The sequence below is a fragment of the Hemitrygon akajei genome, chromosome 6 (assembly GCF_048418815.1).
Source record: "Hemitrygon akajei chromosome 6, sHemAka1.3, whole genome shotgun sequence".
Taxonomy (NCBI): domain Eukaryota; kingdom Metazoa; phylum Chordata; class Chondrichthyes; order Myliobatiformes; family Dasyatidae; genus Hemitrygon; species Hemitrygon akajei.
The window spans coordinates 13,899,558-13,913,204 of record NC_133129.1 but is presented as its reverse complement, the minus strand read 5'-3'; the positions used below and the strand labels follow the sequence as shown (position 1 = coordinate 13,913,204).

Sequence of the window (13,647 nt, the reverse complement as noted above, 5' to 3'; positions counted from 1 at the left end):
AGAGGGTGGCTTCCATCTTCCAGAACCCTCACAGTCCAGGACATTCCCCCTTCTCATTGCGACCATCAGGGAGGAGGTACAGGAGCCTGAAGTCGTAGGCTTAAATGTTTTAGGAACAGCTTCTTCCCCTCTGCCATCAGATCTCTGAATGGTTCATGAACCCACTATTTTGCTTTGTTTTACATGACTTATTTGTTTTTTTAATATTTCCAGAAAAGTTGGGACATTTTCCAAAATGCAAAAAAAACAAAAATCTGTGATATGTTAATTCATGTGAACCTTTATTTAACTGACAAAAGTACAAAGAAAAGATTTTCAATAGTTTTACTGACCAACTTAATTGTATTTTGTAAATATACACAAATTTAGAATTTGATGGCTGCAACACACTCAACAAAGGTTGGGACAGAGGCATGTTTACCATTGTGTTACATCACCTTTCCTTTTAATAACACTTTTTAATCGTTTTGGAACTGAGGATACTAATTGTAGTAGATTTGCAATTGGAAATTTTGTCCATTCTTGCTTGATATGAGACTTCAGCTGCTCAACAGTCCATGGTCTCCGTTGTCTGATTCTCCTCTTCATGATGCACCATACATTTTCAATAGGAGATAGATCTGGACTGGCAGCAGGCCAGTCAAGCACATGCACTCTGTGTCTACAAAGCCACGCTGTTGTAGCCCGTGCAGAATGTGGTCTGGCATTGTCCTGCTGAAATAAGCATGGACGTCCCGGGAAGAGACGTTGCCTTGATGGCAACATATGTCTCTCTAAAATCCTAATATACACCTCAGAGTCAATGGTACCTTCACATACATGCAAATCACCCATGCCGTGGGCACTGATGCACCCCCATACCATCGCAAATGCTGGCTTTTCCACCTTTCGGCTCATAACAATCAGGATGGTTGTTTTCATCTTTGGCACGGAGAACTCGACGCCTGTTTTTTCCGAAAACTAGCTGAAATGTGGACTCATCAGACCACAGCACACGGTTCCACAGTCTTTCGGTCCATCTGAGATGAGCTCGGGCCCAGAGAACTCGCCGGCGTTTCTGCATAGAGTTGATGTATGGCTTCCTCCTTGCGTAATACAGTTTCAAGTTGCATTTCTGGATGCAGTGATGGACTGTGTTAAGTGACAATGGTTTTCCAAAGTACTCCCGAGCCCAGTTGGCTATAATTGTCACAGTAACATGACGGTTTCTTAGGCAGTGCCGCCTGAGGGCTCGAAGATCATGCGCATTCAACAGTGGTTTCTGACCTTGCCCTTTACGCACTGAGATGTCTCTGAATTCTCTGAATCTTTTCACAATATTATGTACTGTAGATGTTGAAAGACCTAAATTCTCTGCAGTCTTGCGTTGGGAAATGTTTCTTTTGAACTGACTAACAATTCTCTCACGAATTTTGGCACAAAGGGGTGAGCCACAACCCATTCTTACTTGCAATGACTGAGCCTTTGATGGATGCTACTTTTATACCCGGTCATGATACCTCACCTGCTACCAATTAGCCTGCTTAATGTGGAGTCTTCCAAACCGGTGTTACTTGAATATTCTGTGCACTTCTCAATCTTATTTTAAATCTGTCCCAACTTTTGTTGAGTGTGTTGCAGCCATCAAATTCTAAATTTGTGTATATTTACAAAATACAATTAAGTTGGTCAATAAAACTATTGAAAATCTTTTCTTTGTACTTTTGTTAGTTAAATAAAGGTTCACGTGAATTAACATATCACAGATTTTTGTTTTTATTGCATTTTGGAAAATATCCCAACTTTTCTGGAAATGGGGTTTGTACTTGTACGTTTGCCAAAATTACACTAATTCCAAGTAGTGGTTTCAACATCGTGACTATGATGCTTGGCTTTTACTAGATCTTATTCCCATCACCAAATCTCCATGCCAACCTACTGCTCAGCACCAAGAAAACAGATGATTTCCTATCAGAATCTTTTTCTATTAATTGGTGAGGTCGTAGGGTTTGGGAGAAGTCTGCACAGATGTGGGAGTGCCAAAAGAGTATGATCAGCTTAACCAGGACAGATACCCCGTAAGCAATGGAGCAGTTGCTCTCACAGAGCAAGAGGAGTCCCTGTTTTTGGTGAAAGGTTGTATGGTGGCATGACGGTTAGCATAACATTTACAGTGCCAGCAACCTGGGTTCAACTTCTGCTGCTGCCTGTAAAGAGTTTATACGATCTCCCCATGACTGTGTGGTATCCTCAACATTTCAAAAGTATGCATTAGTAGCTAAGTTGGTGACATGAGTTTAATTGGGCGATGTGGGCTGGAAGAGAATGTTACTGTGCTGTATCTCTGAATACAATAAATGCCGGTCTGAGCTGATGTCACAAGAGATATATCAGAGTGGTATGCTAGTTAGCATATTAGAGAGCTGGATGCGAATGCTCTTGTCCATCGTTACAGGACACTTCCTATGCCCTCCTCCCTGTTCTCCTAAAGGTAGCCTGGGATATTCCGCCTTGTCTGATCAAACCCACTGTGCTATTCCCATGTTTCAGTTTACAGTTGGATTTCCTTACAGGAATGAAGTCAGAGTTAGTTAATTAACCAACACTCTATCTCCTGGTCAGGGGTCGGTTGACTGCAAATCCTCAGCTGTACACTATAGCTTTTCAGTTTTTGTGGATTACCATTGGGCAGGAGGTAGAGGAGCCTTCAGTCTGTTGTAGGGGAATACCTGTTCCGGGTTCAGGAACAGGTATCCCCTACATCCATCAGACTCCTGGACTAATGTGGATAACTTCACCCACCTCAACACTGAACTGGTTCCACAACCTGCAGACTCACTTTCAGGAATTCTATATGTATTTTTTAATTTGCAGTTTGTCTTCCTTTGCACGTTAGCTGTTTGTCTTTATTTATGTGTAGTTTTTCACTAATTCTATTGTATTTCTTTATTTTCCTGTAAGTGCCTGGAAGAGAAAATGAAGCTCAAGGGCAGGTTTACTCGAGCTCTTGGGAGTGGTTTAAACTAATATGGCAGGGGGTGGGAACCAGTACGATAGAGCTGAGGATCAGCCAGCAGGTTTACAAGCAGATGATGGATGTAACATGAATGTAAGGAAGGGACAAGCTGATGATTGGGTACAAATGCAGACAGAGCAAGAGTTAAATTGTACCACAGAGGCAAAATACAAAATGGTGAAGACTACAGGACTGAAGGTGCTGTATTTAAATGCACATAGCATTCAGAATAAGGTGGATGAACTCGTGGTGCAATTAGAGATTGGACGGTGTGACGTTGTGGGCATCACTGAGTCGTGGCTGAAAGAAGGCCATAGTTGGGAACTTAACATCAAAGGATATACTTTGTATTGAAAGGACAGGCAGGAAGACATAGGCGGTGGTGTTGCTCTGTTGGTAAGAGATGGAATTACATCTTTAGAAAGAGGTGACATAGGGTCAGAGAATATTGAATTTTTGTGGGTGGAATTAAGAAACTGCAAGGATAAAAAAAAACCACTAGGGGAATCATATATAGGCCTCCAAATAGTAGCCAAGATGTGGGGTTGAGATTGCAAGGGGAGCTGGAAAAGGCATGTAATAAAGGTAATGACACAATTGTAATGGGGGACTTCGATATGCAAAGGGATTGGGAAAATCAGGTTGGTGTCAGATCGCAAGAGAGGGAATTTGTTGAATGCCTACGTGTTGGTTTTTAGAGCAGCTTGTGCTTGAGCCTACTAGGGGAAAGGTTGTGTTAGATTGGGTGTTGTGTAATAACCCAGATCTTATTAGGGAGTTTAATGTAAATGAACCCTTAGGAGGCAGTGATCATAATATGATTGAATTTATACTGTAATTTGAGAGGGAGAAGCATATGTCACGTGTATCAGTATCACAATGGAATAAAGGGAATTATGGAAGCATGAGAGAGGAGCTTGCCCAGGTGGATTAGAGGAGGAAAGTGGCGGGGATGACAGCAGAGCAGAGGTGGCTGAAGTTTTTGGGAATAGTTCACAAGGCACGGGGTAGATATGTCCCACAGAGGAAGAAATTCTCACATGGCGGGTCGGCAACCGTGGCTGACAAGTAAAGTGAAGGACTGCATAAAAGCCAAGGCAAGAGCATACAAGGTAGCAAAAGTGAGTCAGAATTTGAATGATTGGGAAGCTATTAAAACCTAACAAAAGGCAGCTAAAAAGGCTATAAGAAGGGAAAAGATGAAATATAAGGGCAAACTAGTCAATAATATAAAGCAGGGTACAAAAAGTTTTTTTCAGTTATATAGAGAGTAAAAGGGAGCTGGGACTTGATATTGGACCACTGGAAAATGATGCTGGTGAGTTAATAATGGGGGACAAAGAAATGGCAGATTAACTTAATGTGTACTTTGCATCTGTCCTTACTGTGGACAACACTAACAGTGTGCCAGAAATCCGTGAGTGTCAGGGAGCTGGAGTGAGTGACATTGCTATTACAAAGGAAGAAGTGCTGGGCAAATCAAAGATCTTATGTGGATAAGTCACCTGGGCCAGGTGGACTATATCCCAGAGTCCTGAGAGAGGTTGCTGAAGAGATAACGGATGCATCGGTCATGATCTTTCAAGAATCACTTGATTCCGGCAAGGTCCCGGAGGACTGGAAAATTGCAAATGTCACTCCACTCTTCAAGAAGGGAGGAAGGCAAAAGAAAGGAAATTATAGGCCAGTTAGCCTAACCTCAGTGGCTAGGAAAGTGTCGGAGTCCATTATTAAGGATGACATTTCAGGGTACTTGGAGACTAATGATAAAGTAGGTAGAAGTCAGCATGGTTTCTGTGAAGGGAACTCTTGCCTGACAAATCTGTTAGAGTTCTTCGAGGAAGTAACAAGCAGGGTGGACAAAGGAGAGGCAGTGGATGTCATTTACTTGGATTTTCAAAAGGCATTTGATAAGGTGACACACATGAGGCTTTTGCTTAACAAGAAAAAATCCTGTCATCACAAGAAAGATACTGGCATGGACAGAGGAATGGCTGACAGGCAGGAGGCAGCAAGTGGGAAGAAAAGGGGCCTTTTCTGGTTGGCTGCTGATGATTACTGGTGTTCCTCAGGGGTCAGTATTGGGACCACTACTTATCACATCATTTATCAATGATTTGGATAATGGAATTGATGGTTTTGTGTCAAAGTTTGCAGATGATATGAAGCTAAGTGGAGAGGTAGGTAGTGCTGAGGGGTGGGTAACACAATTTCAACAGGATTTACACAGATTGGAAGAATGGGCAAAAGAGTGGCAGATGGAATACAGTGTTGGGAAACTAATGGTAATACATTTTGGACTATTATCTAAATGGGGAGAATGTTCAAACATCAGAGGTGCAGAGAGACTTAGGAGTCCTTGTGCAGGACTCCCAGAATTTACAGGATGAGTCTGTGGTAAAGAAGGCAAATGCAATGTTGGCATTTATTTCAAGGGGAACAGAATATAAAAGCAAGGAGATAATGCTGAGGCTTTGTAAGACTCTAGTCAGGCTGTGCTTAGACTATTGCCAACAGTTTTGGGCCCCATATCTCAGAAAGGATGTGTTATAATTGGAGAGAGTCCAGAGGAGGTTCACGAGGTTGTTTCAGGAAATGAAGGAGTTAACATATGAGGAGTTTTTGGCAGCTTTGGGCCTGTACTCACTGGAATTTAGAAGAATGTGTGGGAATCTCATTGAAACCTACCGAATGTTGAAAGGACCAGATAGGGCGGATGTGGAGAGGATGTTGGCATCCAGAACTAGTGGGCACAGCCTCAAAATTGAGGGGTGACCTTTTAAAACGGAGGTACGGAGGAACTTTTTTAGCCAGAGAGTAGTGGATCTGTGGAATGCTCTGTCACAATCTGCAATGGAGGCTAAGTCTGTGGGCATATTTAAGATGGAAGTTGATCGTTTGCTGATTGGTCAGGGCATCAAAGGATATGGTGAGAAGACAGGTGTAAGGGATTGGGTGGGATCTGGGATCAGCCATGATGCAATGGTGGAGCAGACTCAATGGGCTGAATGGCCTAATTCTGTTTCTATGCCTTATGGTCTTATATGTATGTTATTTGAAATTTACATTACTTGTGTTTGTAACAAGTAGGAGTGTTCGGTGCTGCACTGTGTCTCTGACTGTCAGCAGCAGATGCCAGACAGGACATTGGTTCTGGAGTTTCTCTGAATATTAGGGTCTTTCACAGAAAATGAGGAAACTTCTTGATGAGGATCATTTAGTTAAATGTCTACCGTATTTACTTCCTTTGGTGTGTTTTTTTTCTTTTAAATGATGGTGTGCGTTCTACAACTCTCCACTAAACAGAAAGGTGGCAGGCCAGAACTTGCTGGTAGATTGTGCGTGCTCTTATTGTGTAAGTAAGTAAACGTGAAGATTGAGAGTTGCTAGCAAATTTTGAATGCTGAGATCATATTCATGGACCATTCAGAAAGCTGGTGGTGTAGAGGAAAGAGCTGTTCTTAAATCGTTGAGTGTGGATCTTCAGGCTCCAGGTAGTAATCTCAGCATCTGCCGGACGATGCTGAGGATGTTCTACGAGTCTGTGGTGGCCAGTGCTATCATGTTTGCTGTTGTGTGCTGGGGCAGCAGGCTGAGGGTAGCAGACACCAACAGAATCAACAAACTCATTCGTAAGGCCAGTGATGTTGTGGGGGTGGAACTGGACTCTCTGACGGTGGTGTCTGAAAAGAGGATGCTGGCCAAGTTGCATGCCATCTTGGACAATGACTCCCATCCTCTCCATAATGTACTGGTTAGGCACAGGAGTACATTCAGCCAGAGACTCATTCCACCGAGATGCAACACTGAGCATCATAGGAAGTCATTCCTGCCTGTGGCCATCAAACTTTACAACTCCTCCCTCGGAGAGTCAGACACCCTGAGCCAATAGGCTGGTCCTGGACTTATTTCCACTTGGCATGATTAACTTATTATTATTTAATTATTTATGGTTTTATATTGCTATATTTCTTCACTATTCTTGGTTGGTGCGGCTGTAATGAAACCCAATTTCCCTCGGGATCAATAAAGTATGTCTGTCTAATGTGAAGAGGGAATATCACAGATGGTGAATAGTGAAGGATGCTGCTTTCTTGAGGCATTGCCTCTTGTGGAGATGACCCTGATATTGGGGAGGGTTGTGTCTGTGATGCAGCAGTCTCTTGTGATCCTGTGCAGCGATCCATCCATACCAACACAGATGCCTTGTGCAGGAAGGCACAGAGTCGACTGTACTTCCTAAGAAGGTTGGCGTCATTCAATGTCTGTAGTGAGATGCTGAAGATGTTCTATAGGTCAGTTGTGGAGAGTGCCCTCTTCTTTGTGGTGGCGTGTTGGGGAGGAAGCATTAAGAAGAGGGACGCCTCACGTCTTAATAAGCTGGTAAGGAAGGCGGGCTCTGTCGTGGGCAAAGTACTGGAGAGTTTAACATCGGTAGCTGAGCGAAGGGTGCTGAGTAGGCTACGGTCAATTATGGATAACTCTGAACATCCTCTACATAGCACCATCCAGAGACAGAGAAGCAGTTTCAGCGACAGGTTACTATCGATGCAATGCTCCTCAGACAGGATGAAGAGGTCAATACTCCCCAATGCCATTAGGCTTTACAATTCTACCGCCAGGACTTAAGAACTTTTTAAAAGCTATTATTAATGCTTTTTGAGATAGTGATTTAGATGCATATCATATTTTTTTACTGAGTTAAGTATTGTATGTAATTAGTTTTGCTACAACAAGTGTATGGGACATTGGAAAAAAGTTGAATTTCCCCATGGGGATGAATAAAGTATCTATCTATCTATCTATCTATCAGAGCATTCTGCAGCCAGTCAGAATGTGTGGACACATCTCTGGACATCTGTAGAAACTTGCAAGTGTTTTTTGGTGATGTACCAAATCTTTTCAAACTCTTTTTGAAGTGGAGTCGCTGATGAGGCACCTCCGTGACTGCATTGGGCCCAGGAAAGATTCACTAAGGTGTTGATACTCAGTAACTTCAGTTTCAAAGTTTAATTGTCATTCAACCATACATGAATATCCATCAGTACAGCCAAGCGAAATGGCATTATTCCAGGGCCAAAGTACAAAACCCAGTCCAAACAGTCACACACAGCACAAGGCACATATGGCAAATATAAGATAGCAAGCTTATGCAAGATATTGGTTAAAATATAGTCATACAAAAATTTATCGTCCAAGCCTGAGTCAATGAATGTCGTAGAAATCTGCAAAAGGGCTTTTCTGCTGACGAGTGAACACTGGGGGCAGCACTGACTTCAGATTGGACAGAGAGCACCGGCTCCGATGCCTCTCTCCTGGGCAGCTGTAAACAGGCAACACTGCAGGTTGAGACCTAGCACTCACTCTAACTGAGGCCACGCAACTCCTCTGCTATTTGTTCACCCTTTCCACTGCTGACCCTCAATGAAGATTGGTGTGTGTGTGTTTCCCTTCCTGCAGTCCTTAATCAATTCCTTGGTTTTGCTGACGTTGAGTACAAGGTTGTTGTGACACCACTCAACCAGCTGATCTGACTCACTCCTGTATGCCATCTGAGAAAGGTAACGTAACAAACATTTGCACTAACAGATTTTGTGCCATAATTTTTGTCTTTCAAAATCTAAGTTTGTTCTGCATCTTGTCACTTATAACTGACTCCCAGTGAATCAAAAAATACTGGGTGCCGTATCAAAGAGATTTATTTTGTTTGGAAAAAAAATGGCTAAAAGAGATTTGGGTTTATTCAAGCTAGATGTCAATAAATAGCTGAACATTGGGCTGTCTGTTTTTACTGGTAACACTTAATGTTGCATTTATTATTCTCATTTTCCAGCGTACAGAGACTCTGCTGAAAGAGTACCAGAGCCAGGGGAAGACCAATACATTTATAGACAAAAGATTTGGTGAATATGATACGGAGTTAACAGAAGATGAGAAGATGGCAAAGAGATTCTCTCTGGAGCGGCAGGTAAAAAAGAAAATGAAACGGTTTAGTGAAAGTGGTCCCAATCTGAATGGTGGAGGTATTTCTTCACTGAGTACTCAGCTCTCCTGAGCCTGGTTTGCAGCTTATCATTGGAAGACTTGTAACTTTAGGTCCACACTGTTCTCGTAGCTGACATCAGGAAGGAGGAACAGGAGCCTCAGGGCACACATCACTGGGTTCAGAAACAGTTATTACCCCTCAACCATTAGACTCTTGAACTAGAAGGGATAACATCACTTACCCCAACACCGAACTGTTCCCTCAACCTATGGACTCACTTTCAAGGACTCATCATCTCATATTCTCTATTCAGTTTATTTATTTTTATTATTTGTTTTATTTTAATTTTTGTTTTTGAACATTGGTTGGTTGTCCATCTTTTTGTGTGTGGTTTTTCATTGATTATATTGTGTTTCTTTACATTTGCTGTGAACGTCCACAAGGAAATGAATTTCAATTAGTATGGTGGATTCTGGTTAATTGGCATTGGACCAGTACATTTTAGTCCAATTAAGCAGCACCCTCGATTAGACAAAGTTGGATAGAAATAGTTAAAAGGTATAAAAAAAGACAAACTACCATCTGAGTAATAATTTAGAACACAACTATTGCTACTGCAGTGCTATAAAATTGTATTAGTTCCTAATAATTATCAATGGAGGAATTTATCTGCCACGTTCTTTTGATTGACTAAATAAATTCAGCACAGACACCTAGAGCAGATAATGGACAACCTTCATACATTGCTTTAGATGATTGCATCCTCCAAATCTTCATTTTCATTGTAACATTGTCGATACCTTCAGATTCTTTGTAATTCCTAACTTGTTAAAGTAGTGAAATCGTTTTATTTTCCCTCCTGATTGGTTGGACCTCATTCAGTCAGGTTTCTGCTTTCCCACCTTGTTTATAGAAGAATTCCAGTTCTTACTTAGAGTGAGACCTTCATCTTTGTTAAAATTCTTTTCCTCTAGTTTTATTTCAATGGCTTCCTTTTCCATCTAGTCCCAAAAGCCATTGGCGTGGCACAGTGGTTTTATGCTGTTGAAGTCAGTCCTATGGCCATTGTGAATGTAGTGTTCTGCTACTGCCGATTTCCCTGGGTAACCCAAACAGATACACCTCCTGTGCTCCTTGATGTTTGTTTACACCATGTTTGGCCAATTTACGTTGCTGTGCATTCACAGGGATTCCTGTAAACGCCAGCCGACCTGAGTCCCAGGTATTCTTTGACCCACGTAAGCTGTGATTTGAGCTTCCTTACGGTGGTATTTATCCAGTATTTCTTCATGATCCTGGTGATCCTTCCAAAAACCGTGGAAATATGGGGAAGACAGACGGTAGAGACGGGTGCCTCCCCATTGTTAGGTTTCCTGGTTTTTCACCTTGTAACCATTCTGTAGGATTGTCATGCATAATAGTCTTACTTCCTCGGGGAGACACTCCGGGTCCAGGATAGTTTTTACACAGTTTATCAAAGGAGAGAACCACTGTACATTGGGAAGTGTGATGGTGGCTGCTGTTGTTGAGGTATAAGTTTGTAAAGCCAGATGCGATGTACAGTGGAAACACGTGACCAGGGGCACAGGAGGTGAATCCTTTTGCCTACACTCTCACTCTGGCTGCTCCCATTCACTCACTGAGCAAATGATCTGTTTACAGCTTATCCCCAGGGTCCCTCTGATTTCTCCTGATCAGAGGTATCCCCTTCCCTCACCCTCCTTTGTATAAAATGGACTCTTCAGCTCTCAATCTGCCTTGTTAGGATCTTGCACCTTTTTGTCTACCTGCTCTGTAGCTGTTGCATTTCATTCTGCATTGTATTATTTACTGTGTTCTACCTCAATGATCATGATCTGATCTATTGACAACTATGCAAGACAAACTTTTCAATGTTTCTCGGTTCATGTGCCAATAATAAACCAATTCCTTGCAGCTTTACAAGCTTTTTTTAGAAAAAAATTATCAACCCTTCCCCCCTCCCCTTAACCCCTCCCCCCTAGCATATCCCTATAGAAGAGAAAAAAAGAGAAGAAAAAAGAAAGAAAGAAAGAATCCCTGCATATCGGAAGATCCCCACATGCTCCATGGACTTCATAATAGCTTTAGTATATATATTTCTTACTTTCCCCAAATAACCAGTAATTTTATCTTTGGAGCATCTATATATTTAATCCTATCTTTTGTAAATAAGGCACCAAATTTTCAGAAATATTTCATATTTATCTTACAAGCTTCTTTTGATTCGTTTTCGTTTCTGAGTTAACCATTAATTCTTCACCCTATACCTCTTTCATCTATCTCCTCCCAGCTTCTCATTTCATTCCCCCCACCCCCACCTAACCTCTCATCTGGTTTCACCTTGTCCATTACCAGTGGTGCTCCTTACCCTCCACCCATCACCTTATTCCGCCTTCTTCTCCCTTTCCAGTCTTGTTGAAGGAGTCTCGGCCTGAAACGTCGAGTATTCATTTCCATAGATGCTGCCTGACCTGCTGAGTTCCTCCAGCATTTTGTGTGTGTTGCTTAGGACTTCCAGCGACTGCAAAATGTTTTGCGATTCTGATTCTGATTTCATTCCCACTCATTCCACAAGGGAAAATGAAACCTTTCTGTTAAATGTTCGCTAAATAATTTCAGTCCGTTGCAGATGTTAGGGCACCATGGTAGCGTAGTGGTTAGCACGCCGCTATTACAACTTGATCGATGTGACAGAGTTTGGAGTTCAATTCTGATGTTATCTGTGAGAGGTTTATATGTCCTTCCTATGACTTCATGGGTTTCCTCTGGGTGCTTCACATTACAAAGACACGCGTATGGATAAGGACTAATAAGTGTGGGCATGCTATGTTGCATGGGATGAATGGCAACGCTTGTAGGATGCTCCCAGCACATCCTCAGACTGTGTTGTCATTGATGCACACAACACATTTCACTGTAAAGGGGCGGCACAGTAACGTAGTGGTTAGCATAATGACTTGCAGGGCAGGCGACCCGGGTTCATTTCCCTCTGCTGTCTGTAAAGAGTTTGTGCTTTCTCCCTGTGATTGTGTGGATTTTCTTCAGATGCTCTGGTTTCCACTCACATTCCAAAAACACACGGGTTAGTAGGTTAATTGGTCATGTGGGTGTAATTGGATGGCGTGGCTTGTTAGGCCTGAAAGGCCAATCGCCACGATTGCACAATCATCAGCAAAGATTTGTGATTGAGATGATATATTTCTTTCTTTATTCACCCTTTGTTAACTTACCTATCCTAAGTGGATTGCACTTCAGTCCCATTTAGATTCCTAATCATCATTGATATTGTTTTAGCGCCTCCACACGAAGAAGAGCATCTACAACCTGAACGAGGATGAGGACCTGACCCATTATGGGCAGTCTTTGGCAGACATCGAGACCTTCAATGACAGACCAGACAGTGACAGTGACACGGAAGAAAAAGGCAAACTCTCTGGTGAGTATGGGAACTGGCGCGAATGCTGATCAGTTACACTGCTTTGAAAAGCACTTTGGTAAAGAAATCCTGAGGAAAGTATCACAATTTACCCTCTCCTATAATATATAAAAGCCTGCTGAAAATGGTGGAAAGTGGTTGTCCATCAGAGACAAAAAAGCCCTTTCTGCCACTGAGCACACTTGTGTGGAGCAATGCCACAAGAAGACAGCATCCATCATCATTGACCCCCACCATCCAGGCCATGCCCTCTTCTCGTTACTACCACTGGGCAGGAAGTACAGGAGCTTTAGGCCCCATGCCACTGGATTCAGGAGCAGTTCCTATCCTCCAGCCATCAGGCTCCTGAACTAATGTGGATAATTTCACTCACCTAAACTCTGATCTGATTCTACAACCTACAGCAGACTTACATTGAAGGACTCTTTACAACCCTCGCTCTCAGTGTCTTTTTTCATTTGCACACTGTTGCCTGTCAGTCTTTATTTATGTGTAGTTTTTCATCATTTCTGTGGTGTTTTATTTTCCTACGGATGCCTGCAAGAAAATGGATCTCAATGGTAACATGTACATATTTTGATAATAAATTTTGCTTTGAACTTTGGATCTATGATCTATACTGCCCTTGGATTCTAATAAATCTTTCCCCTTACCTATTGAGTAAAGGTAAAACATGAGAGCAGAATTAAGTCATTTGGTCTGTCAAGTCCGCTCCACAATTCCATCATGACTGATTTATTATCCCTCTCAACTCTGTTCTCCTGCTTTTCTCCATAACTTTTGACAGCCTTACTAATCAAACTATCAACCTTCACTTTAAATATACTCAGTGACTTGGCCTCCATGGTCATCTTCGGCACTGAATTCCACAGATTCACCACCCTCTAGCTAAAGAAATTCCTTCTTATCTCTAATCTAAAGGGACGTCCTTCTATTCTGAGGCTGTGCCCTCTGGTCCTGGATTCCCCCACTATAGGAAACAGGATTCCCCCACTATAGGAAACTTCCTTTTCATGTCCACTGTACCTTGGCCTTTCAATGAAATCCTCCCTTGTTCTTCTAAACTCCAGCGAATACAGACCCAGAGCCATCAAACTCTCTTCATAAGTTAACACTTTCTTTCCTGTAATTATTCTCGTAACTTCCTTTGGATGTTCTCCAATACCAGCACATCCTCAGTTAAGAGACGCACAAGTATGGTCTGACCAA

At 42.3% G+C, this 13,647-nt stretch overlaps 1 protein-coding gene across 3 annotated transcripts in view; it reads left to right on the top strand.

Moving 5' to 3' along the window:
- The window catches only part of nop14 (NOP14 nucleolar protein homolog (yeast)), a 76,453-nt gene that overhangs the window by 13,283 nt on the left and 49,523 nt on the right, over positions 1-13,647 (top strand). For all 3 annotated transcript variants that reach the window (XM_073047932.1, XM_073047931.1, XM_073047930.1), the window contains exons 3-4: positions 8,829-8,963; positions 12,297-12,438. In XM_073047932.1, coding sequence (XP_072904033.1) covers positions 8,829-8,963; positions 12,297-12,438 — 277 coding nt within the window. The remainder of the gene's footprint in view (positions 1-8,828; positions 8,964-12,296; positions 12,439-13,647) is intronic.